Source organism: Equus caballus, chromosome 1 (genome assembly GCF_041296265.1).
Source record: "Equus caballus isolate H_3958 breed thoroughbred chromosome 1, TB-T2T, whole genome shotgun sequence".
Lineage (NCBI taxonomy): Eukaryota > Metazoa > Chordata > Mammalia > Perissodactyla > Equidae > Equus > Equus caballus.
In genome coordinates, this window is record NC_091684.1 from 18900369 (window position 1) to 18926251 (window position 25883).

The 25883-nt window shown below is 40.8% G+C and overlaps 1 protein-coding gene across 30 annotated transcripts in view; it reads left to right on the plus strand.

The window, feature by feature from the left end:
* Positions 1-1533: 1533 nt before the first annotated feature.
* NRAP (nebulin related anchoring protein) overlaps positions 1534-25883 on the plus strand; it is a 69901-nt gene continuing 45551 nt past the window's right edge. For 2 of the 30 annotated variants that reach the window (XM_070260652.1, XM_070260746.1), the window contains exons 1-14: positions 1624-1989; positions 2241-2335; positions 2897-2984; positions 7320-7421; positions 9882-9986; positions 11094-11198; positions 11910-12014; positions 12793-12900; positions 13181-13270; positions 16035-16142; positions 17121-17237; positions 19522-19626; positions 21086-21193; positions 22212-22316. In XM_070260652.1, coding sequence (XP_070116753.1) covers positions 1918-1989; positions 2241-2335; positions 2897-2984; positions 7320-7421; positions 9882-9986; positions 11094-11198; positions 11910-12014; positions 12793-12900; positions 13181-13270; positions 16035-16142; positions 17121-17237; positions 19522-19626; positions 21086-21193; positions 22212-22316 — 1413 coding nt within the window. In that variant the 5' untranslated portion in view covers positions 1624-1917. Of the gene's footprint in view, positions 1990-2240; positions 2336-2896; positions 2985-7319; positions 7422-9881; positions 9987-11090; positions 11199-11909; positions 12015-12792; positions 12901-13180; positions 13271-16025; positions 16143-17120; positions 17238-19521; positions 19627-21085; positions 21194-22211; positions 22317-25883 lie in introns of all 30 variants that reach the window. The other 28 variants (XM_001495908.7, XM_070260759.1, XM_023639071.2 and 25 more) reach the window with 20 other exon arrangements.

Consider the following 25883-nt stretch of genomic DNA (forward strand, 5'->3'; position numbering starts at 1 on the left):
AAACAATTCATAAGTTTTGAAGGAAGTCTTAAGTTTTGAATTGCCTGCTGTTCTGAGTAGCGTGATGAAATCTTGTGCCAACCCACCTGGGATGTGAATCATCCCTTTGTCCAGTGCGTCCACGCTGTATCCGCTTCCTGCCCAATGGTCACTCAGTAGCCCTGTTGTGTTCAAGTGACCCTCATTTTACTTAAAAATGGCCCCAAAGTGCAAGAGTAGTCATGCTGGCAATTCAGATATGCCAAAGAGAAGCTGCAAAGTGCTTCCTTTAAGTGAAAAGGTGAAAGTTCTCAATAAGGAATGAAAAAAATCATATGCTGAGGTTACTAAGTTTTACAGTAAATTTCTTAATAGCAAATTGTTAGAATTGTTCTGTTTTATTATTATTTATGTTAATCTCTTACTGTGCCTAATTTATAAATTAAACTTTATCACAGGTGTGTCTGTATAGGAACAGACAGTATCCACGGAAGGTCTTGGAATAAGGGACACTACTGTAATTGGTAGCCTGCCAACCGAGTATCACCCGTGACCGTGTTTTATTGTTTAATTCCCAGTGTTTTACAAAACAGGGAATTTCAGGTGTAAATGCAGATATCTGGCTTCTCTGGAAGCATCGGAATATTGGCAGCATTGAGTACTGATTCCCTCATGACAAGTTGGTTGGGACTGAGGGGTGTTACTACTTTAGATGGGGCGTGTGCCCTCCCGTTTGGGAGGGTCCCTACCATGACCTATGACTTCACCTCTGGCCCCTGTAGGTATTTTGGTGTGAATATTAAATTTGTTTCACTGATTCCATAAATACTTATTGAGTACTTTTCCCATATAAGGCCTTGTTCTGGGCACTGGGGACATAGAAATGACAACCAGGACCAAAGACCCTGTTTTGATGGAACTTCTATTTTGATGGAGGAGACAGATAATTTAAAAAAGTATATATACCAACGTTTAAGATGTCAGGTGGTGGTAACTGCTGTGAAGAACATCAAGCAGGGTAAGGGGCATGGAAGATAGTGAGCCAGGGGGTGGGGACAGGTGAGGCGCCATCTTTTCTAAGCTGTTTCTGGAAGGTCTGTGTTAAGGTGACTTTTAGATAGACACTGAAGGCAATGAGAGGCTTCACAAAGCCAGGAAAAGAGGATTTGTCTTCAACTTGCCCCATTTCAGGCCTGGGAGGCAAGGGTATAAGCAGACAGGCCTTCTGGAACAGTCCAGAATAAAATGCAGAGGTCAAAACACCGAGAGTTCTCATTTCTTCTTATTTCTGCATTCCAGAAGAAGCTAAACACAACTTAACATCTTAATCAGTTTTCAGTCTCACTGTTGTAAACGATTTTAATAGATAAAGCTAAAATTCAAATATGGCATGTACCCTCCAGTGGAGTGAATCAATCCTGTTTTATTTTCTGTATTTTTGGGAGCTGGCCTTTCTGCTTTAGTCATAGGCCTCAGAGAGCAAGCTTTTCTAATAAGATCGTGGGACGAGGGTGTGGTGTATGCCTTTGGATTCTTTTCTTGGGTTGTGATCACAGCTAGTGTTCAACTACTCCATGCTGCCTGATTGTACTTGAGGATTTGGTCATCCACATAAACATGATGCCGTTGTGAGTTCACTCTTCTATTTAGAGAAGCGTGTCAGCTAGAAATACCTCCACCTTATTTCCCAGACGCATGCGTGCTGAGAGAGTCTCCAAAATAGCCCGTTGAGTAAGTGGCAGCTTTAAAAGCCATCCAGCTGCTGGTTTCAAACTAGAAAGTCAGCAAAGGAAAGTGGAAGTTGGATTCTGAACGATCAAGGTGCCCGCGGGAATTTAACGGCGGTTGGGGTTGGGGACACTTGGACAACTAGACTGGGTCTTCTCCTTGGATTTCTTGCCTGTTGCCTGTCTTTGTCTTCTGTCTTCAGACGTCAACATGAATGTGCAGGCTTGCTCGAGGTGTGGGTACGGGGTGTACCCTGCTGAGAAGATTAGTTGTCTAGATCAGGTCAGTAGACATTTCTTGGCATTTGGGAGTAATAACAAACTTGGGAAATTAATCTTTTCATATGTGGATGTGTGGGTTTTTGGAACCACCAAAAAAAAAGGTGTATTTCCCACCTTTCTTCTGTTGGAGCCGTGTGTGTGTGTTTACCATCATTTTATTCCCTAAAACTCAATTTTTTACCCTGAAACATGGAAGAATCCTGAGTCTGAAGAAAAGGTAATTTTGCTAAGTCTTTTCTATGTGATTTCTAGATATGGCATAAAGCGTGTTTTCACTGTGAAGTTTGCAAGATGATGCTGTCGGTTAATAACTTTGTGAGTCACCAGAAAAAGCCGTACTGTCATGCGTAAGTGTTTAATGCCCCTCCCCACCACGGCTTGAGTTTTATTTTTTAACAAGTAGCCAACCAGAGGTTCAAATCACACACTTCAGGGTTAAATCAAGAACCATCTTCTCAAAAGCTTTTACTTACTTAAAATCATTGAAGAGACCTAAGACAAGATTTTATGCAATGGACAGGAAGATGAAAGTTTCAAGTTTCTTAAAAGTAAAAGATCAAATCTATCCAATATAACCTCATGTCAAATTATGAAATATTGTGCAGAACAATGTAATTACCACAGATATGCATATGGAGCTTTAAAATTTTTTCTTCTAAATAATTTCAGAATCTTTTTCGTTTTGTTCCAAAAGTTTTTGAGTTACCATTGCCAGCTAAATTTGGTCTTTATATTGAATTAATTTGGTTTAATTTTTTTCCTTTAAGACTTATTTCCTGTAAAATCTCACACTTAATTATTGTGTTCTATTTATTGATTTAAAAAAATGGCTGTACCTTTAAAAACAGTCACTCCATCATCTCGGATATGGTACATTTCTAATTTTGGTTTGTATCTAATTTTTGTAGCCATAACCCGAAGAATAACACTTTCACAAGTGTCTATCACACTCCATTAAATCTAAATGTGAGGAAATCTCCGGAGGCCATCTGTGGGGTAAGTTACTTAATTTTGAATGTCAAAATAGCCTTTAAAGAAAATTTCTTCCCTCGGGTACCTGTTAAGTTTTTAAGCGTCTCTGTCTAGATATGAACCTGCCCGTTTTCTCCACACACACATACAAAGAGCAGTTAAGTAAGAAATACTGCTCTGTCTTACCACATTATAGGGGCCAGTACCCAGGATAAACTGGCTTGAACATCCGGGATCCTTGTATCCGGTGTCATCTCTCTGTGTCTGCGAGCTCTGGGCACATTGAAGGCAATTTATACAATAGGCCCTACATACACTAGGTGCTTAATACATAAAACAAAGTTTATATAGTTGTAAAATATTACAAGAGGCTTCACCTTCTTTCCCCCCGTGATATTTTGGTACCGAAAATTAAAAACCGCCAGTTCCACGCTCTTAGAACTCCCTGAATTCAGTAGTGTTTAGTTATTTGCAGCCTCTCTTTCCCCTTGGGCTGGGGGTAGATCAAAGATATTTTGGTTTGAAAGTGATATTTGGGTAGACAAGGAGGCCATGTTGATTAACCAACCTCTTTTGCAAAACCAACAGTGGAGTTTTGTCAAATAACTAGCGATTGATTGAACGCTCATATTTATTAAAATGATGAATCATTCAACTTCTCTCCCCCATCCCCCACAAGAAGCTGCTCTGGGGGACGGAGCTAGCTGCTTTCTAAAATTAGCAAATTACACATGAGATGGAAGGCTCCCTAGTAATCTGCCTTCCTAACGTCCCCTTGCCTCAGACCGACTCTCCTGCTTGCCCGGGCTGCGGTCCTGCTCAAGAAAGCGTGTATTAGATCAAGTTTATCCTTGTTGTGTGGTCTCTACTCGTCCTGCCAAGCAGCTTGTTTCACTAAGTGCTTTGCACTAATTGTGAGTTTATTTTTTTTAACAAGCTATGTAACGTTTACGGTACCATTGCTTAAATCACTTAATACACATTCCAATCCGATCGAGTAAATACTGTTATTATCCCATCCTGCTTGGTGAGGAAACTGAGGCTCAGAGAATTGCTCCCATATCATTGATTTCTAAGGATTCACAAGCATTAAGAATTCACAAGCAATCCTAGATTACTGAGAAGGCTAATTCTTTTAGGGTTTTGTTTTCATCTCCTGATGTCTAAGAACAGCTACATGATGTTACAATAAGTCCTGCATTTAGCTCTGACTTAAACAAAGTGCCAAGCACTCAGCTAGGCTCTTTATCTATGTTGTCTCATTCATTCTTCACAAGAACTCTCTGTAATATCATCGTATTGCAGATGGGCAGACTGAGGCTCAGAGAGGTTAAGTCACTTGCCCAGTTTTACCCAGCTAGTTGAGTGAGTGCAAATCCAGATCTATCTAACTTTAACACCCATAATGTAAACTGCTCCATTGACCTACTTCTGTGTACGTAGGGGGCGGCAAACTCTGCAGAAGGAAAAAAGTACTTGTTTATGTTTTCAAATATCCAATGTTTCTGCAATTGTGTAGCTAAAGTTTGACGTGTTAAACCCAAGGAGATGTTCCTACACATCAGAATGCTGATTGTATGGATTACACTCTGTACAGATAGATCCATAATATGTGTATTTTTCCACCCTGCACTAGACCTCAACAGGTATGCCCCTACCTTACAATCACACAGCAGCTCACACAGTATTTACCTTTCTTTGAGGTCATAGTGGATTCACTTTCTTTTAACTGTGTATGACAGGCCCAACCCGGAGTGAGGCTGGGATCGTCACTGGTTCTATTTCCCAGCACAGACAGTGATGTGAACTCCCCAGGAGGCCTGTGTGTGTGTGTTTGTTTGCGTCTATGTGAATATGTGTGTATGCCTATAAGTATGTATGTGTGTACATGGGGAGTGTATGTATGTGTGTATGTAGTTGTGGATAGGTGTGCACGTGCATACATACATGTGTACATGGTGTATATACATGCGTGTGTACACACATATACATACACATACATGTATGTGGGTGTCTGTGTGCGCTTATGTGCATGTGTGGGGTGTATGTGTGTATATGTGTATGTCTCTGTGTGTGTCTGTGTATATATGGGGTGTGTAATGTGTGTGTGCATGCATATATGTGTACATGCACGTGTGTATGTGCATGCATCTGTGTGTATATGCATGCGTGTATGTGTGTACATGAATGTGTGTATGTGTGTATGTGTTTGTGTGTACATGAATGTGTGTGTGTGTGTGTCTGTGTACCAAACAGTTGACTCTGGAGATCGCTTTCTCCTCCTTTCCCATGTGGGAAAAATTCAAATGGACAACTGTGTCCCTCCTAGGCCCCAGATCTTATAACTACCCTAGAGAGTGTGATCGATTCCTTTCCTAGCCCCTTGCATCTCTGACAGACTTTGCCAGTTGAATAAAAACACAAATTCATTGTACATGTGTTAAAATTAAAAAGTAGGGTAAAGATTTTGAGCTGGCATTTAAAGCAGATTGACAATTTTCTTTTTCCTAAATTACACTCTTTTAAAAGTAAATAAATATTTACTTCAGACAAAGTTTCCTGTTTGGTAAGTGTGGTTGGAATTTTTAGGAGAATAAAACATCTAGATTCTCTTCTATTCAGAGAATGAACTTTAGACTTTAATGCTTCCCAACCCCACTAGTAACATTTATGGCTTTTTTTCCTCTTCCTACTTCCTCAGAATAACCACGAATCTTGTAAAGGTCTCTGGGGTGGCAGACACTCCCCAGTGAAGAATTTGTCCTGTGGGAGGAGGACAGCAAATGCAGCTTCTTGGAAGTAGGGTAGATTATCTACTTTGGTCATGTGTTTCTGATTCCTTAAGTTAGTGGCTCTCAAGGAGGACAATTTTATCCCCCAAGGGACATTTGGTGATGTCTGGGGACTTTTTTGATTGTCAAACGGGAAGCGGGTGGGAGCACTCTTAGCATCTAGTGGATAGAGGCCAGCTGTGCTGCTAAACTTCCTGTAATGCACAAGACAGTCCCCACAACAAAGCATTAACTGGCTCCAAATGTCAGTAGTGCTGCCAACACGAAACCCTTCCTTAAGTCTATGTAATGTTCATGGTAGTTTCTCAAAATCCAAGGGAAAGAGCCTGGAAAGATCTCTCAATTTATATATTTAAAAATATACATATTGGAACTGCATTAAGCAGTAGCAAGCCCAGAATGTCAATGACAGAAAGTGCCTTAATATGGAACTAGAATTCCTGGATTCTGAACTTCACTCTGCTAACCCACTGAATGAGTTTAATAAGTTCACTTCTTTTCCCTGAGCTCCATTCCTTGTCTGTAAAATTATTTACTTCGGCTTGTTAAAATTGCAGATTTCTAGGCCTTATTTTAGACCTCGTAAATTATAGTATCTGGGTTTGGACCTAAGACTTTCTGATTTTTTTCTTTTATGGTTAGTCCTTTCTCTGTTCCCTGTAAGAATTCTTTGCCTGTCCTGAGGTCATGAAGATATTGTTGAGATGTCAGTTCTCTCCAGATTGATCTACACATTCAATGCAATCTCAAAATCCCGGTATTTTTTGTAGAAGTTGACAAACTGATTCTAAAATTGATATGAACATTCAGATTCTAGAGTAACCGGGAAATCATGAGGAACAAAATTGAAGGACTTTGGTTACCAGATTTCAAGACTTACTCTAAAAGTAGTAGTCATTAACTCAGTGTTGTGTTGGCATAAAAATAGACAAATAGACTAGTGGAATACAATGCAAGACCCAGAAATAGAACTGCATGTATGTGGTCACTTGAATTACAACAAAGGCATCACTGCACTTCAATGTAGCAAGAATGAACTTTCACTAAGTGGTACTGGAGTGGCTGGATGTTTGAATGGAGAAAGATGAACCATCTACCTCACCCCAATACACAAAAATCTACTGAAGGTGTATTATAGATCAAGATGTTAAAGGTAAGATTATAAAGCATAGGAGAACACCTCCATGAATTTGGGGAGCCAGCATTTTAACAAGCTCCCTGGGTGACTGTTGCACAGACTACATACAGGTAAGAACCTCTACATAGTGTCTAGTGTCTTCCGACATTACTCTAACCTGAATACTTGGTGGTGTGTGATAAGCTCAGAAGGAATTTCAGTCTTTTTAATTGCACTGCTAAATGGAGCTTTGCACACGGCAGGGCCTTTGTATGTGCCGCCTGGCTAGTGGAACCAGTGAAACCACAGTGAGACTGACAGAGCAGAGTGTGTTAGTGCAGTTAAGATACTTTGCAGTTGAGCCTTATGAAAATCCCCCAAATGTAGCTATATATTATTATTTTTCTCTTATCTGATGGAAACATTACTGACGACATCTTCACTGTGTAGATTGATGACCAAGACAATGGCAAACAGTTTAAATCTGTTTTTCACTGGGACATGAAAGCCAAGGATGGGGCAGCCACGCCTAACAGACAACTGGTGAATGAGGTGAGAGAAGAGTTATGAATGGGTTTGGAAAGAGAGCAAAGAAGGACATGCATGCAAATGAAATGTATTATCATTATTACTTCTAGAGGAAATCAATTAGGCTTTCTTTTATCCAGTTTGTAATTCCAACTATCTACAGAAGACCTCCATCAATGTCCTAGCATCGCCTCCACTGTATCTACTCCAGTCCAAGCTCACTGACTTCTTCCAACCACTGTGTTTCTATCATTGGGAACAGCCATCCAGGCTAGAAACCAAATCTGCCCTTTCCTCCTCTGACACTTCACTCAGCTCTACCTCTTCCCCTGCATTTCACTATCACAGCTCTGATCCACATCGTCTACTGCCTGGACCTTTATGAAGGCCTTGGAGATGGCCTTCCTTCTTCCAGATTTGCCTCTCTGGAATCCAGCCTGTCGTGTGATATTGGTCACACACAGCTTCCAGCATGGATGTCCCTAGCTTACTCTTCCCGTCACCCAAGAATTTATGGTCATTCGCTATTAATAGTCTCATCATTTCAAAATTCCTCAGCCATTTGTTTTTAATTATACGCATAATACTTGCATTTTTCCAATTGCTAAAAAAATCCAAACAGTACCAAGCTAACCCCTTGTCCACCATCTCCAATTCTAGTTCCCTTTATAGCGATACCCATTGTGATCAATGTTGTGGGTAATCCTTCCAGAATTTTCTCTCTTCGTTTACAAATAATGTCTTTATTTTTATTTTTTAGTACTTACATTTGGACATGGCTCTGCCACTTATTGAGGGATATTTAATGAGTTATTTAGTCATTCTTTGCTTCAGTTTTCTCATCTGTAAAATGAACCTCAAGCAGTTTCTGATTCACAGAACTATTTAAGGTTTAAAGAGCACATAAATGTAAAGGTCTTAGAACAGTGGTAGGCACAATAAATATTAGCTATTATTTTTTATTGAAAATTGTGTATGTATACAGTTTTATTTTTTCGTGAAACAATATGCATTGTTTTGCAGCTTGTCCTTTTCACTCAACAAATGTCTTAGAGATATTTCTACATCAGCATCCTTTTAAGCTGTTGTGGATGGGTGTATCATGGGTATAACCATTAAGAATGGATGTATCATGCTCTCCTATTGATGGGCAGGATTACTTCTATTTTTTTTCTATCACAAAGTTGTAATTTAACACCCTTGTGCATGACCTCTTTTGGACACAAGTGAGTGTTTCTCTTGAACAGATACTGAAAAATAAGGTTGCTAGGTCAAAAGGTGTGTGCCTTTTAAATTTTAATGGACACTGTCAAATTGCTCTCTAAAATGACTATACATTTTATACTCCCATAGGCAGAGTGTGACAACACCTATTTCCCCAACACTCTCACCAACACTTGGTGTTACCAGATAAAAGCTTTGACAATCTGTATCTCATTTTTTTAATTTAAACTTCCCTGATTGCTAGTACACTTGAGCATATTTTCACATATGAATGATCTGTCTTTCCAGATCTCCAAAGGCTGGCTCTACCCAACCTGTGCAGCTTGGCCCACCTCCAGACCACTTGGCTCCCCATCTCTTCCCCTTAATTCCAATTAAACCCATCTCCTCATGAGCTTTCACATGAAGCCCATCACTGCCTTCATGCTTTTTTTCATGGCAGTCCCCACTCCTGGAATTTGTTCAACAAATATTTATTGAGTCTACTATGTGCCAGGTACTCTTCCAGGCTCTTGGAATACGTTAGTGAACAAACAGATGAAAGCCCTGCCTTCATGGAACTTACCTCCTAGAGCAGATGTCTTTCTTTCTCCTTTTGCATCTGTTAACTGACCTCAGCCCAGAGGTCCGGCTCAAATTCCATCTTCCTATCCAAAACAGGGCCCATCACATACAGACTGTTTTTTAAAAACTCTCATTGTATTTATCTTCAAGACAGTACATCAAAGCACATTAATGTTCTCTAATCACTAATTGTTTCATCTGTTAGTTTTCTCTCCCTAGAGAGGTCACAAGCATCTCAAAAGAGCAACTTTATCTTCCTTTTTCTTTGCTTTTTTTCCTCCCAATGTTAATTGCTTAACCCAATGTTAGGCACTAAACAGGTAGTAGGTCGTTGAAGCTTGGCTGAATAATGCTGATTCATCTCAGACTGCCTGTCCATAGCGACTCCCTGCTGCCCCATCTTGGTGCAATGATGAGCAGAGAAATGTAAAGTTACATTTGGAACTCTTCTAACATAAGTGAATCTCAGAAAGTTCAATTATTTAGGATATTAGCTTATTTTCTGGTTTGAAAAAAAAAATGAATATTCTGGTTAGCTGAGACTCCTATGCCAGTAGGCGTTTATAGTTTTTAGAGAATGTCTATCTTACTCTTGACAGTATGGGAGCGTTGCTAGGCGGGTGGGGTAGGTAGGGAGATCTTACTAACCAAGTGTGTATGGGGGTGTTTGTATGCATTTTTGTGTTTCCTTTGTAGACAGCCTATTGGACCGGATATGGGGAAGGGAATGCTTGGTGCCCAGGAGCTCTGCCAGACCCTGAAATCGTAAGGATGGTTGAGGCTCGAAAGTCTCTTGGTGAGGTACGGGCCCTAGAAATTACTTCAGTAATTAGTTAGCAATTAGTTTAAATGTTCCTTTATTTTTAGGATTGTGGTAGACAGAATAATGCTCTCCTCTCCCAAAAAGTCCCATGTCTTAATCCCTGGAATCCATGTATAAATTACCTTACGTGGCCAAAGGGACTTTGCACATGTGATTAAGGTAAGGATATTGAGATAGGAAGATTATCCTGGACTATTAGGGTGGACCCAATGTAATCACAAAGACCCTCATAAGGAGGGAGGCAGGAGGGTCAGACTCAGAGAAAAGGTGATATGACAACAGAAACAGCAGTCAAAGCCCCTTGGAGCCATAAACCAAAGAATGCAAGCGTTCTCCAGAAACTGGAAAAGACAAAGAAATGGATCCTCCTCTAGAATTTCCAGAAGGAAGCAGCCCTGATGGCCCATTTTAGACTTCTGACCTCCAGCACTGTGAGAGAGACCTTAGTGGGTTTTCATGTAGGAAAGGCAATTTTATCCCAGATTGTGGAAATCCTTAATGATTTGCACATAGTAACCTCTAGTCTTCTCCACATACCCAAGGCACCTACCCTTGGAAGAAACCACTTTGGAAAATATTGTTAGTCTTTAGTGACTTTTCCTTTAGCAAATGGAAAGAAAACAACAGAAACAAATGTTAGGGCTCTGTGTCTCATTAGGAAAACCAGCCATCAGAGATATTCAACAAGTAAGGAGGAAAAAACACAGACACTTCACTCCCAAAGCTGTAGAACTGTCTCTAATGGACAAGTCACAGAAAAGTCTCCCGCATATTAATTGCCGCATATCATACATGCCTTTGAGTCAAAGAGCATCCCTTGGGTTACGCCAGGTTCCACGTAACTTGATGTAAACATGGAAGGAGAAACCCTTTGACCTGGGAAATAGGATTCCTTCAGTGCTGAAGATGTTGCTCAATTCACCAGTTGAATAACGTCTTCAAATTTATTCCAAGTGATTGAAATATTTTCCTAGTGCCTTATAAATCCAGTTGCATGGGTTCTGAGCATGCTTGCTATGGCAGTTTTGTTGGTTCTCATTTGGTATCGTGTCAGTTCACACACTGATGTTGGTTCTGACCAGCAGGAGTATACAGAAGACCCTGAGCAACCAAGGGGCAAGGGCAGCTTTCCAGCCATGATCACGCCTGCTTATCAAAGGGCCAAGAGAGCCAACCAGCTGGCCAGCCAAGTGAGTGTCTTAATGCTTATTCACCTTTGATTTTGCTAATTTTTGTTGTTAATGAACCCCTGGGATTCAGAAAGAATCCAATAAGAGAGTGCTGTGGGGCAGTAGGCACCATTAGTGTAGTATGATGGAGAAACTGTCTTCTTCTCTTTTCCCTATCAGTTTTCGTCTGTGCCTCAGTTGGGCCACATCCATCAAATGGAGAGAAGACCATGTAACTCACCCCAAGACTGGACCAAATAATTTCTTGAGGTCGCTTGGCATTAAGGACACTGATTTTTATTAAGTGGATGGTGGATCCTCCTGAAAAATAGCATAGCTTTTTGGTTAAGATCTCAGATTTTGGAGCCAGAATGCTGGGGTTTGAATCCTAGCTCTACCATTTACCAGCTATATGACTAGGAGCAAATTAGTTAACTTTTCTATTCCTCATAGCTCATTGGTGAAATGGGGAAAATAGTAGTTCCGCCTCATGCGATTGTTATGGAGATGCAGTGAGTTAATATGTGTTAATGTTTAGTATCTAGCACTCTCTTGGACTTAACACATTAGCATTGATCCTTTTTGAAGAGGAGCCCGTAAAGCAGGCCATAAGGACTTGCCACAGGTTTGTGTTGAGTATAGCCCAGTGGTGCATCTTCAGGAGAGCTGCAAGGAGAGATCTTTACAAAGGCTGGTGGAAATGACCTTGTCTCTATGCTGTTTCCTCATCAGGTTGAATACAAGAGAGGGCATGATGAGCGCATCTCCAGGTTCACCACAGTGGCGGATACCCCTGAGCTGCTACGAGCCAAGGCCGGGGGACAGCTTCAAAGTGAAGTAAGAAATCATGGAGGCCAAGACTCAGTAATTCTCCTTGAAGATTCTCCATTCTTTCCTTACCTGGAGGAGGAGGGACAGAGAATGTAGGAGGCATCTCAGTCCTGTGTGGGGGCCAGAAAGAACTTTCTAAGGTCAAAGATGGTTGAGTCAGATAAGTCAGCTAGCACAGACCTTGCAAAAATTCTTCTTTAGAGAGAAAACTTTAGATAGTAGTAGTAACACACCAGATGTATCTGATTCATCTGAAAGAATTTTCTCTTTGTCATTGCAAATTACAGAATGTAACTTCTAAAGAATTTCTACCACTTACCTTTTCATAGTCCAGTTGCTCCATAGCATAGTAAGACCTAGAACTTAAGTGCTATCCTGAATGGGAAGTTTAAGCACAAATCCAGGTTCAACTTAATAAGTGGCTTCCACTGGCTTTGGGTTGAGAGGCCTCTTTTGTCTCCCAAATTTGAGTGGCAGCTCCTCTGGGGCAGAAGCATTATTCCTCTGCCCAGCTCTGCCACCTGGCCCACACCAGGTGCTTCACAAGGGTGTGCTGAAATTTACATTGAATGTCTCCATATACTAGCCACCGTGCTGGGTGTTGGGAATAAAAAGATATATGAGATCCACATGGTCCATCAGGATATAAGCCCAATCCGTTGCCATAAGAGCTGTGGCAGGGGATGTGCAGGGTGTTATGGGAGCCCTTAGCACTTCTTAGTCAGATGGCCTGGTAGATAGTGGGAGTGTGGTATGCGATTCACTATTTTTTTTTTTTTTCCAGATGAGCTACACAGAGGACTATGAACAACAGAGAGGGAAAGGCAGTTTTCCTGCTATGATCACACCTGCTTATCAGATAGCCAAACGAGCCAATGAGCTGGCAAGTGACGTAAGTGTCCACGGCAATGTTGTCTTGCTAGAGGAGGAAGCAGGAAGTTACCTGGGCCTGGCGAGTCCAACTTCCTGTCTACTTTTGCCCGCACTATGGATCCAGGAAGAAGCTTTCCATCAATTTTACCAGGACAATGATCTGGCACTTTTATGTCTAAGACACACTCCCTGGACTTTCAAGCAGAAAAAGAACATTCCACAAGACATTCATTCTCACTCTTCTGGCCTCTGTGCGTAGGAGGCTAAATTCACCGGGTTTGTCCTTTTCCTTCAAATAGGTGAGGTACCATCAACAATATCAAAGAGAAATGAAGGGAATGGCTTGTCCAGCTGCTGGAGCTGGAGAATATGTGGACCAGTATGGCCAGGTATGTACTAAAATGACTTCCTGGGAGACTGCCCTTTTCAATGGTCAGTTCTCAGTTTGGCAACCTTCTAGCCTGAGACACAGCCTCTGACCTTTTAATCAGACACTGGGCTGTGTTTATCTTTAACCTATTTATGGGCAAAGATATGGGTGGATTTCCCAAGCCAGAAAGTAGTGGCAAAACAATTTTATAGGGCTCAACTTGGCCCACTATTCCAAGCGCTTTTTCTTTTCTTTTTTTAAAATAAAAGACCTATGTCAGTATGGTGGGTTTGTCAAGAATAAAGCATTCACATCTATTCATTGAAGAAGGGTCCTAAAGACTAGCACTGGCTACATTCAGCCCGTCGCTGCATAAGCATGAAAGTGATCAAAATGCATGTCTTGAAACATATTGAGCATTTCACTAAGTAGCAGGACTCATTTTCTTAGAAAGTGAATTTCTTATCTAGGTTACTAGATAAAGCAATATGTCAGAGAATGCAAACTCTTTCGCAATTTCATTTCTTAAACGAACTATATCTTGACAGGCTATAAAAAGGCTGAGATGACCATTACAAGCTAGTTTTTCTATTCCTCTGTATTTCCTGGTGCAACAGGTGTTGTAGGGGAAAAAGGGAACATTCTTTTTTCATGGTTGGAAGTAGAGAATGTTGGAAGACCAAGTATGTGCATAGGAAGAGTACATTCAATGAGCTTAGTTGATTTTGTTTTTCTTAATTGGACAGTTGTTTGAATTTTGGCAGAGGGTAGACTGTAGAAGATACATGACTTAGTCAACATACATAATTTACAAAAGAAGCAAATAGCTTATTTCTCTTCTTCAGAAAACCAAATTGCCTATACTGGGGACTCACGTGAGTCTTAGGATATGTGTGAAGACAGATTGTGACCCCTTTGCAAATATCTGTCTGAGCAAAAATGTTGGGTTTTGGATTAAAAAGTCCATTTTATTAAATTCTACAATAAGTTAATTAAATGGTCTCAGTGCTTTAAACTCAATGAAAATATGTTTTTATTGGTTTCATGTTTTAAATACATTGTTTAGAAGGCTCAGGACAATTTTAAAAATTAGTTTTATTAAAAATATTTGGCTTCTATATTTGGCAAACAATATTTTGTTCTACATTTGGACCATCCTATCTACCAGTAGTAGTAACACACACATAATTTCGTATGTGTATCTGGACATGTCTACACACATCGAGGAAATGTAACTTCATGGTATCATAGTGGATCCTTGATTATTAGGATGTTTTGATTGACGTTTCCAGTCGTGATAATAACAAATACAGGAATCAAAGAGGGTGTTGTTTGATAGCACCGCCAGCAGCTGTTGAGAGGATCAGTGGTTGGCATCTCATTGTGTGATTTAGCGGAACTTGCCAAGGCATGAGTAGGAGGAAGTGAGAGAGGAGCAGGCAGACAGTCAGATAAATACTATAAATATCTGTAGTGCCTCAAATGACAAATGATTCATTCTTCTTTTTAATGAGTAACTATTTTTTTAGGTTAATGGACTATACAATATAATCAATTTATTATTTATAACCAGTCAATTCCCCAATAGGATTAGGTGTCTTACAAAAAAGATGTACCCATGCAACTTAGATACATATAAGTAGAGAAGTTAAAATAAAGTTACAAACCAACTCCAAACCATAGAGCAGAATGGGCAAAAGGGGATTACCCAAGAATTTGAGAGCCTTTATTATTATTTTTTAGCTTAACTTTTTTTACTTATTACATTTATCCCAGAACATTCTGGCAGCCAAGCATAAAGGAGCACTCAGGCTGAGCAGTTGTCATTATTGGATTAAAAGGAAGGTTGGATATTCTAATTTGATCCAACTGTTTCATTAAATGAAATGTGTGTGCCAGGTTCCGAACCTGGTGTTAGAGCGGGATGGGCCCCTGCCTTGGAGGAGGCTGGAGAGAGATGGAGTCATGAGCCAGAGGGGGCACACTAAGGGCTCTTCCAGATTGGTGGGGACACAGATGAGGAAGCCGCTGATTTGGCCAGGGCAGGACTGGGAGTGAGGGAGGAGTTCCCCAAAGAGAAGGTAGCATCTGACGGGGTCTTGAAGGACATCCAACTGCCAGGGAAGGTTTACGCTAGTGATGTGATGACAGCTCCATGAGAGAGGCTTTCCTTCGTGGGAATGGGTGGGTGGTGTGGGGAGGAGGAAGGAAGAAATTAAGACTCAGATTGTAACACTTAGTGTGAAATATACATTTAGTCCCATTTCACATCATGTTATGGCAATTTGAAGTTTTCCCCCCAAATTATAAAAATTCAGATAGTGACATAATATTTTCTTTCCTGGTGAATGACATACATCACTGGGGGAGACAGTATATGGGATGTCAGTGTGTCTCTCGGCATAGATCTGCCAATAGGCCTGAGACAGATAGCATTTGAGGCTACTGGAAGACAGAGAGACTTTCCTGGCGTCAGCTGAGAAATGAATCCTCCATAACCCATGGGCCTGGGAGACTGGTGGGATGTCTTGATGTATCTGGGGGAAATGATGATGATAATAGTTACCATTTATTTAGTGCTGACTGTGTGCTGGGCACCAGTAAGTAGGCCTGCCTCCAGAGTCTGCCATCTCAACCACCACATGGTGTTGCTCCTACGGTGATCATTGGAATGTCCAATGTGGATGGGCCTCTATGGGAACAGGCTCAAGGAGAGACCATGGCTAATCCCCCACCCATTCAGGGAAGGGAGCATTACTGATTGCATTCTTCAATTGACCCAGCAGGGTTACTCAGAGGAGTATCCTGAGCACAGAGGAAAAGGCAGCTTCCCGGCCATGATCACCCCAGCTTATCAGAACGCCAAGAAAGCCAACGAACTCGCTAGTGATGTAAGTACCACATTGGGACGACCCATGAAGCCACAGAAACAGAGGAGAAATGAGACTTTGAAGGCTCGGCTTACTGAAACCTATACACAGATAAATTTATTAGAGCTAAGCCAAAACAGATTGTTAGCCCTCAATTTTTATCCAAAAAGACATTTACTTCTTTTGTTTGGACTGTTATGTCACATTTATCTGCTTCCAAGGAGATTGACAGGAACAAACTACATAACTCATTTAAGGTCAATTGAAGCAAGTACAGATGTTGGTCCAGCCAGATAAGCTGGGGTTAGGAGAGCCTTGGCAAATAACCCATCTAGAAATTGAGCACTTTAGGGGAATAGCTGATTAAAACAAGTCATATGATTATCAAACTGCGTGTAGCCCAGTTGATAAGATGATTTTTATTTGCAGAATGTTAGCCAGCTGGCAGTCCTTGAAAGTTAGGCTATAATTAAACTTGATAAAGTGACACGCACACTATAGCCCTTAAAATGCCAACTTGGACTTGGTCTAAAATCAGAAGCTGGGCATTCATTTCACACCACTTTGCCTTTCTCCTTTCCTCTGTTATTATTCAGTTATTACTCATTTACCCAGAACAGTGCACTTTTGTCCTGGGAGAGGAAGTGAAAGACACATTATTCTCTTTGCCCCGAGGTAGGAGGCTAGGTGAGAAATGACGTTGAAACCAAGGGCAGGATGCATATGGGGTTACACCTTTGGGTATGATCATTTTAAGACCTTTCTTCCTGCAGAATTAGAGTATAAAGCGTAAAATGTGTGAAAAGGGCCAGTAAGATTTTAATATATAAGGGAGCAAGTGGTTTATGGGCTTAGTAGAGAAAAAACCCATATGATCTGTTTCTCTCAGAAAATTCTATGAAGTAAATGTCGACATTAAAAATGGGGTAATCTTGGAGTAATTTCTCTCATGGAGCATGAAACCCACAACTCAGGCCCCTCTTGGTGTGTTTCTTTCAGATAAAATACAGGCAGGACTTCAATAAGATGAAAGGCGCTGCACATTATCACTCCCTCCCAGCCCAGGACAACTTGGTTCTTAAGCGGGCTCAGAGCGTGAACAAGCTTGTGAGTGAGGTGAGTATGGGGGACAGTCACCCCTGTGTGCCGTCACCTCCTTTCTCCTATAGACAGTGAACGGAGTGACCTCAGAATGAAAAATTCCGTGTCACACCACATAAACTACACAGGGGTTACCAGTTTCCAAAGAACGAATGTGCAGTAAAAAGCAATTCGCAAGAGAGCCTAGAACCAAACACATTACATGTAAACAAATTAAATTTCTCTGATGGTTCAAAAGTTTCTTCCTGAATTCTCACAGGGCTGTAGATATTTAAAAGTTCAAGGAAATAGATTTCTTCTTGCTAGAATACTGCATGAACCAACCTTTATAACAATATGTCATTCTTATAGAGTAGAAATCAAAGATGGGAAAGAGTGTTTTGAACATCAAATTTCTCTCAATCTCTTACTATTGCAGTCAAGTTTCTGAGAGGCTGCATGTACCGTAGGATTCTCTTTATCTTAGAGGCTGGACTGGCTCCCAAAGGGTGTGTTTTGTTTGGCCGCCTAGTGGTTAAGATTTTTAGAATCGTTGGGACTCTTTGGCAAGGAAATATCCCCTCTAGTTAGCATATCCTTTCAAGTCCTACAGTCTCTTCACAGCAGCTTCTCTCATTCGTGTTACCTATCTGGACCCTGAAGTCATTTGAGTTGTGAATCACTTGCAACAGGAAGTATCAAGCTATTAAAAGTACGCACATAACAAGTTATCCGTAACTCAGAAATGGATATGCAAATATCTTAAAATATTTTTCTTCTCTAGCCTCTAAAGGTTAATCCTTTACCACAAAACAGTTACTTAACCTGCGGTCCTCTAACTTTGAGCTGCTTAGAATCATCAGGAGTGACACTTCCTGTCTCATCAGGAGCCTCAGATACTTGGAAGTAGTACATGGGTGCCAAGGCCTTGGAATCTGCATTTTAAACAAATATTCCAAATGATTATGATGCTCTAGATGAGAGGTTGGCAAACTACTACCTGAGTGCCAAATCCGGCCCACAGCCTTTTTTTTATAAATAAAGTTTTATTGGAACACAGTCACATCACGTATGGCTGCTTTCAAGCTACAAGGGCAGACTCAAGTAGTTGGTATAGAGACTCTATGTCCTGGAAAGCCTAAAATATTTACTATCTGGTCATTTATAGAAAAGTTTTGCTGAACTTTCCTCTTGACTCACAGAATATTAGATCTAGATGGGAACTTTGCAACTTTTAGGCCCTCATTTTGTCCTAGGCCTGGGAAAGTAGAGCGTCTTATTCTGATTCAGAGACACTTTTAGGCATAGAACTGGAACCAGGCCACTGATAGTGCAGTTCTGCCACCCAGGAATAACCCTGGTACCATTTTGGCCTTTTTTCTATGTGACCGTACTATAAACGAATATACGAATACAAAAACATGTATTTCTAGAATTAGAATTCAACTGCATATACAGTTTTGTGTACTTTAAAAATTTTATATCATATTGTGAGCAGTATAATGCATCTTGCATACTTTAAAAAGCATGTTCCCACCATATGTTTTACAAGATATGGTAACAAATTGTATTTCCTTTGGTAGGAGGCCACAGGGACCCTTTAGTTTCTTTTTGCCCTTATGTTCATCCAGTAGGACAAACCAGCCGTGCCTCTCTTAATGGTAATCGGCCTTCAGCTGCCTCCTCCAATTACCTTGGATGACTTGGAGTCTATTTAATAACTATAACCTCACACCTTATGTCCAGCTATCCAGGGGAGCTCAACTAGCCAACCCATTTAAAATTAGAAGACACTCTCTGCATCTCTGTGTGGTCTGGTTTATTCTACTCCTTTGTGAGCTAACTTTCTTGGTTAAATTTCATTGATGCATACATGCAGTGAAGTGCATCCATCATGAGTATACAATAGGAAGGATTTCCACAAGTGGACACGTCTGTGTAACCAGCACCCAGACCAAGAAACAGAACACAACCAGAAGTCCAGACATCCCCCACCATCCCCCCAGACACTTGTCCCCAAGAGTAACCACGGTCCTCATTTCTAAAGCCAGTTTTGCCATTTTTTTGAGCTGTATGAAATCTTTCAGTATTTACTCTTGAGAGGGACTATATATTTTTAATTTTTAGAACCAAATTGATTATTTACTTATTTATTATTAGAAAAGAAAACACGTATTGTTAACTTACAGTATCCTGTGCCTGGCATTTTTAAATCTTGGGTTGGACGTTTTCCCAAAAAATCCTAGTTGAGTTCTGGTGACGTTGTCAGGAGTGACTTTGGGTTTGGTTCTACTGTGCATCTGGTATTTTGGTTTCCAAGGTGGAGTATAAGAAGGATCTGGAAAGTAGTAAAGGTCACAGTATCAACTACTGTGAGACGCCTCAATTCAGGAACGTGAGCAAGATCTCAAAATTCACCAGTGATGTGAGTTTTTAATGCCTAAGCGTTTGTTTGGACTTTTTTTAGGACCTTAATTTCTAGGTCTCCTAAGAGACAGTCTATGTGAATGTATCTGTGTGTCTTGGAGAAGCATGACCTCTTAGCCACAAATACCCATGAATTTTGATTAAGATTGCCTGCCAGGGCTGGTCCACTAAGTGTTAAATTCTGTCACATCCCCTGGCACACTTGACCTTGAGTCCTCAGGGCAGCGCCTGTCCTCTTGCATCCTTTCTGTAGAGGAGTATCTGGTTCCTAGTAGAGAATGCTGGTGAGGGGGCCTGGCTGAGCATGTGACATCCCCTCTCAATGTGACTCGGTGCTTCGTAGTTAATGCACGACCTCATTTAACCTTCACAGTCACCTAGGGAACCAGATGTTATTTCCCCCTCTTACAGATGAGCAGTTACATGCTAGAGTGGCAAATTTGGAAATGCTCAGAGAAGGTCCAGGGAGGTTTCCTTGAGGATATCAAGGACCTATACTAGATTATGTGATTTTATTTCTGCTTAGCTGCACATAATAGTAGAATGTAAAGTTGCAGGGGACTTTGTAAGGCTCAGTGAATTTATTTTGCATAAATGTAGTGGTTAAGAGCACCGGCTTTGGAGCTAGCAGACCTGGTTCCACAGTTAGCTGCGTGGCTGACTTCGGGCAAGTTGTTTAAGCTCTTGGAGCCACTTTGGCATCTGTAAAATGGGGATGATAACAATTCCTCTGCCCTCATAGAGTGCATGTGAAGATTAACTGAGATAAGTAGAATTGTGTCTGATATGTCGTAATAGTATTCTGATTAAATACTCTTGGTGCCTGGAAACTCAGCGGCCTCCCAGGGAGGCTCATTTCAATGTAGCTTCATTAGAAGCTTTGAATTTATGGCTTCTTGTCATCCTGTTTTGATCTTCTTTTTATTTGATAAGCTACATTTTGGACATAACATCATTATTTCACATGGTTGCGGGAGTGACCAATCTGTCATATAAAAGTCACAGGATTTGGCAAAGCTCAGGTTTTATTTTTCGTATATTTAGAAATGGAGGTAAGAGCATGCAGTGGGTTGTCCCAGCCCCCAGTGTGGGCTTTGCATACAGTCAGTGCTTGTCTGTTGGAGAGCTGCACACTCTCCTGGTAGGTTTTTCACATTGGAAAAATCTGGTATTTTTACTAATGAAAATGTTAAAAAAAAAATCAGGTCTGTTTGGTGCTGTCTATGCTCATCAGATCTTGTGTTTTCTTGTGTGCTTGTCTCATTCCAACTTCTTGTGCTTCCTTGAAATTTAAGTTGTTTAAAAAAGGTTTGTTTTTTTATTCAGCAACACACAAATACTTAAATAGATGATCTTTAATCATTTATATTTTGGTTTTAGTGCATTAAGATGAGTAGTTTATCTTCAACAAGTCGGGAAGAGAATGCTTTTGTTGACGGTTTTGTGTTTCCATATAGAATAAATATAAAGAAAACTACCAGAACCACATGCGAGGCCGCTATGAGGGAGTTGGTATGGACAGACGGACTCTCCATGCCATGAAAGTGAGAAATCTGGCGAGCAACGTGAGTCCTGTTTTGAAGGGTCTGCGGGTCCTGGGGATTTGTTGGGGTGAAGGGAGGTGGGGCCTGAGGAATTCAGCCTATTCTTTTTCAACCTCCCATTTATAAAAATCAGGGTTATGTTGTGTGAAGACTGACCCATAAGAGTTTCTCAATGTTAACCAGTGCAACCAAGTCTAGGTAAAATCCTTGAAAATTTTCGAAAGTTTCCATTTATTCATCTCAGCTTTCTCTGGCTTGAACAGTTCTTAGATCTATTATAATCAATCTAGCGTGAGAAAAACTTTCAGTTTCTGAGAGATAAAGAGAAATGGATGAGCGTAATTCTTATCTGAATTTCCTCAAATATCCAAAGTGTTTGTGATTTACTTGGAATTTGTTGGTTGGTTGATTGCTTCATTCATCTGTTGGATCAGAGTGGTCGTTGAAGACCTCCTGTGGCCAGGCGCCGGTCAAGGTGGTAGAATCACAAAATAGATCAGATCCCTGTTTTGCTCATAATCTATTCATCTCTCTTTGGCTTTGTCGATTCAGTTTACAGGTTTGCAAATGCAAGGTTGTAAATCTTAGAGATAAAGGACACTTCAAAGAAACTGCTTTCATTATTAAAACATACAAATGTCAAATTTCCTCTGCTCAAGAACTTCAAATTTGACCTTTAGAAAAAAATGTAAAATACCCTGAAGACACTTGACTCTCCATTTATTTTCTGGGGGTTAACCAAGAAGCTCTTTCATTGTATACCCCTGTGCAAATGCTTCTTTTTAACAAAAACTACAAGGGGTTCCATAATTAATAAGAAAGATAAAATAAATGCGATACAGATGGAAGTTAGCTAATTTTGGATTAAGAAGAAGAATTCAAATTAATTAAAGGCAAAAGTGTGAACATAATTTAATTTTCCTTGGAGGTGATGAAACGGAATTAATTTTGTTTCTGGTTATTTTTTAAATATTTCCTATGACATTCAAACCAGGTCAAAAGAAAGTGGGGGCTAATTTGTCTTTTCTTCGGGTTTCAGATTGCCTACAAGGCCGATTATAAACATGATATTGTTGACTACAACTACCCGGCCACTCTAACTCCTTCCTATCAAACGACAATGAAACTGGTTCCCTTGAAAGACGTAAGTCCTCTTCCAATAGTCCTTTCTGCCTTATTCCTTGTCACTTCCCTCCTGCGGGGTGATTCTTAGGCAGCAAGATAGGAAGAAACAGACTACAACAGTTCATAGGAAATGGAGGGAATTGAGAAAGGGGAGCTCTTTTCCACTAGGAAGTCCATTATGCATGTTTGGGAACACAGGTTTCCCCAGTAAGGTCAGAATAACTCTGGTTTCATCTTGAAAATAACCTGAGGTCCCTTCTGCCTCTTAGAATTTGGTGGACTCTGTCTTTTGCTGGGCACATTTAAAGAAACGATGACCTTTTTTTTTTTAAAGTTTTGGAGTGTGGTATGTTTAAGGATGGAAGGAAGTGAAATAAAACAGCTATAGGTTGAGAGGAAGTGGTAATGTTGAGTTAATTTTTTTCTCAGGAGAACTTGGGAAAGTACATATGTATTCTTTAATTATTACAGGCATGATTTTATTTATTTTTAGGTTGGCTTGTCCCCAGTGAAATATGTATATTTTAATTTAATTTATTGTTTTCTAAATATGAGAATTTTACTACATGTTTATTACAGAAAATTTAGAAAATGCAGAAAAGTACAAAGAAAAAGATAAAAGTCATCTGCGATGTTGAAAAGTGGTTTAGAACTGAGTTGGTATGCTGGTTATTTGTCATTGAAAATTATTTCCAATCAATCAGTAATTTAACAACTAATTCAACATACATTGATTGAGTGTCCAGAGCTAGCTTCCTTCACATTCCTTTGGGATCAGCACAGCTCCAGTAGTTGACTTGGGTTTTGCTGTTGGAGGATGTCTTCACATCTCTCTCTCGTTTGCTCAGAGGATGAGCACTATGGATTCAGCTGGGTATTTCCAGTGTCTAATGCAGGTTATAGGACAATGAAGGACAGTCGTCGCCAAATGATAGTTTAACAGATGAAATTGGCTTTTCGAATGTATAAGAAAGCAAGGGATGGGAAGCAGAGGAATATAAGGACCCAAACTTTGCTTCTTCTGTTCCCAAGAAGTTTGTTTGGGTTGACTTACTCATTTCACCTTAATGAAACCCTAGGTTAAACTTGTCTACCCAAGCTACTCCCTTTCTTTTCTGACTGCATATATTACCCAGGAAACTTGAGGATCAAAAGCACCTCACTAAAATTTGAGTGTGTGCTCTTGCCATTTGTTGTTATTAGTGCCAACGAGATGCATGGGTTCCGACTCCTAGCACCCCTGTGTGCAGCAGAGCTGAGCTCTGCCCGGTCTTTTTGCACCATCCTCTCAGCTTCCGGTGCTGTATCAGACAATGCAATGGTCTGCTGCCACTCATAGGATTTTCACGGCCAATTTTTTCTGAAGTGAGTGGCCACGTCCTTCTGGGCGGCCCTGCTGGTATTCGAAATACCCAGTGGCATAGCTTTCAGCATTACAGCAACATGGAGCTGCCACACTGTGACAACCCACAGAGGGTGGTGCGGTTCCCTGATTGGGAAAGGAACACAGGTCACGGCAGTGAGAGCACCGAATCTTAACCACTAGACCAACAGGTTGCTCTTGCAATAGAGGGCTATCAATCGTGCTTACTGGCACAAACAAAATGAGAGAGAGTCCTAGAACTTTGTATACCCATTATAACATGACTTGCTCTTACATTTGTCTATATAAGACTGTGGATCAAACCGTGCATCTGAAATACAGCCAGCTCACCTGGGGAAGTCTGATAGAAGAATTAACCTAGACTGAATTAGAAATATTAATTGCAGGTAGAGGTAGGTTCTAAACTAGCAGTCCATGAGCCAGATGTAGGCTAAAGAGGTGTTTTGTTTGGCCGAACAGTGTTTAAAAAATAATTGGACCAACATGTAGAAATTGTGAGAGTTCACGTAAAAATTCACATTTTCACCTTTTCTTGAAAAATCTGAAAACCCTGGGAACTGCGGCCCTAGTTCCTGCCTGGCAGCAAATGCCTGGGCCTGAGTGGCAGCTGCTCGCTCTCATCTTATTCTTCTTTACCTTACCTTTCTGGCTCCCATGTGAATTTGAGTCCCCGCCCCCCCCCCCCCCCCCCGCCCCCACAATGTACGGACTTTAGTATTCAGGAAGTTTGGAGAATTCACTGGAAGAACATTTGTGGTCACTCTTTCGGTCTGGTGGTCTTAAAGGTGGTCAATAGCTATGAAATTAAATTAAAAAGTGCAGGCCCTTAATTAGAGAGCCTTCCCTTCAGATGGATTCTATAAACACTAATAGCATTAAAATGACACTCTATCCTCACCAAAGAGACCCTTCAGAAAGTAGATTGAAGCAAGGGCCAAGCATCTGTGATGTTGCCAAGATGTGATTAATCATGGAGACTGTTAATTATGTCCTGCAGAGGAAAGTAATTGTGCTCTGCAACATACTTCATGCAGAATTATCAGGAAGGAATATGCCGTTTAAAAAATATAGTTTTCGTGACTTTTTATCGTGCATAATTCTGAATTCTAATAGACTCTTTATTATGAGATGATAATTTGCCCTCTGAATTAATGCATTAGAAAGCCACGTCCTGTAATCTCATTAATAGTTGACATTGAAATGACTTTGTATTTCCTAGTTTTCACTATGTACCCTGTATCCAAAACTCAGAACGTGCAAAAACTTTTCTCCTTGAGTCATTAACTAAAAAGCACACAGCGATGTTGTCCTTTATTTCCAAATCCAACAAAACACTCTGTGGCCCAGTGTCAAGAACACTGTTTTTCCTAGATGCTGTTTTGAGAGTTAATCTGTAAGTCATTTGTTTGTGCCTAGAATACTTTCCCTGTCTAAACAGTGTTAGCTCTGGCTATGGGGAACCCCGGGGGTCCGTCTGTAAAATTACAAGTAAGCGTTCCAAGCCCACTAGCTTTGGCAAACCAGGTTTATGGCGTATAACTTGAGAGCCACTTTGGGGGGGGCCGACTGCTGGGACTTGAGTCCTAGCTCTGACACCAGCTGAGTGACCTCAAGCAAGTTGCTTCAGGTCTCTGTGCCTCAGTTTTCACATTGTAAGGCAGAGAGAATAACAGCACCTACCCGCGGGGTGGTTGGGAGGACTAAATGTGTTACTATGCGTAAAGCACCTGAAATAGTGGCAGGCACCTAGTAAGTGCTATTTTTTAGCCATAATTATTCTTAGCTCATGTTGAGACAGGCAAGTGTGGAAGAGCTGGAGTATACAAGCTGGCCCTTAGGTCTAATTTGCTTGGGTCACTGGATTCTAAAAATATTGAACTATTTGCCGGCATTTAAATATTGCAAGATTTTACCTAATAATATGGATTTCTGGTTTCTTTGGAATAATTGGAAAGTCAGGCCACTCTGGGCCCCACATCGATGCACAAGAACTATCTCCTAGAGCTGAGTAGCAGCTGCTGCTCTTTGCCACAGTCCCCACCACTCCTTACTACTTCCCCAACAATGAGGCCAAAGATTGAGCCCAGGCTAATGGTTCACTTGTGCCCAGCTAGTCATCTGCTTGGCTGTCACCTTTGGGCTTTGTGACCTTGGGGCTACAAAGACTCTCTGAGGCAGGCTATTCCCTCTGGGGGCATCAAT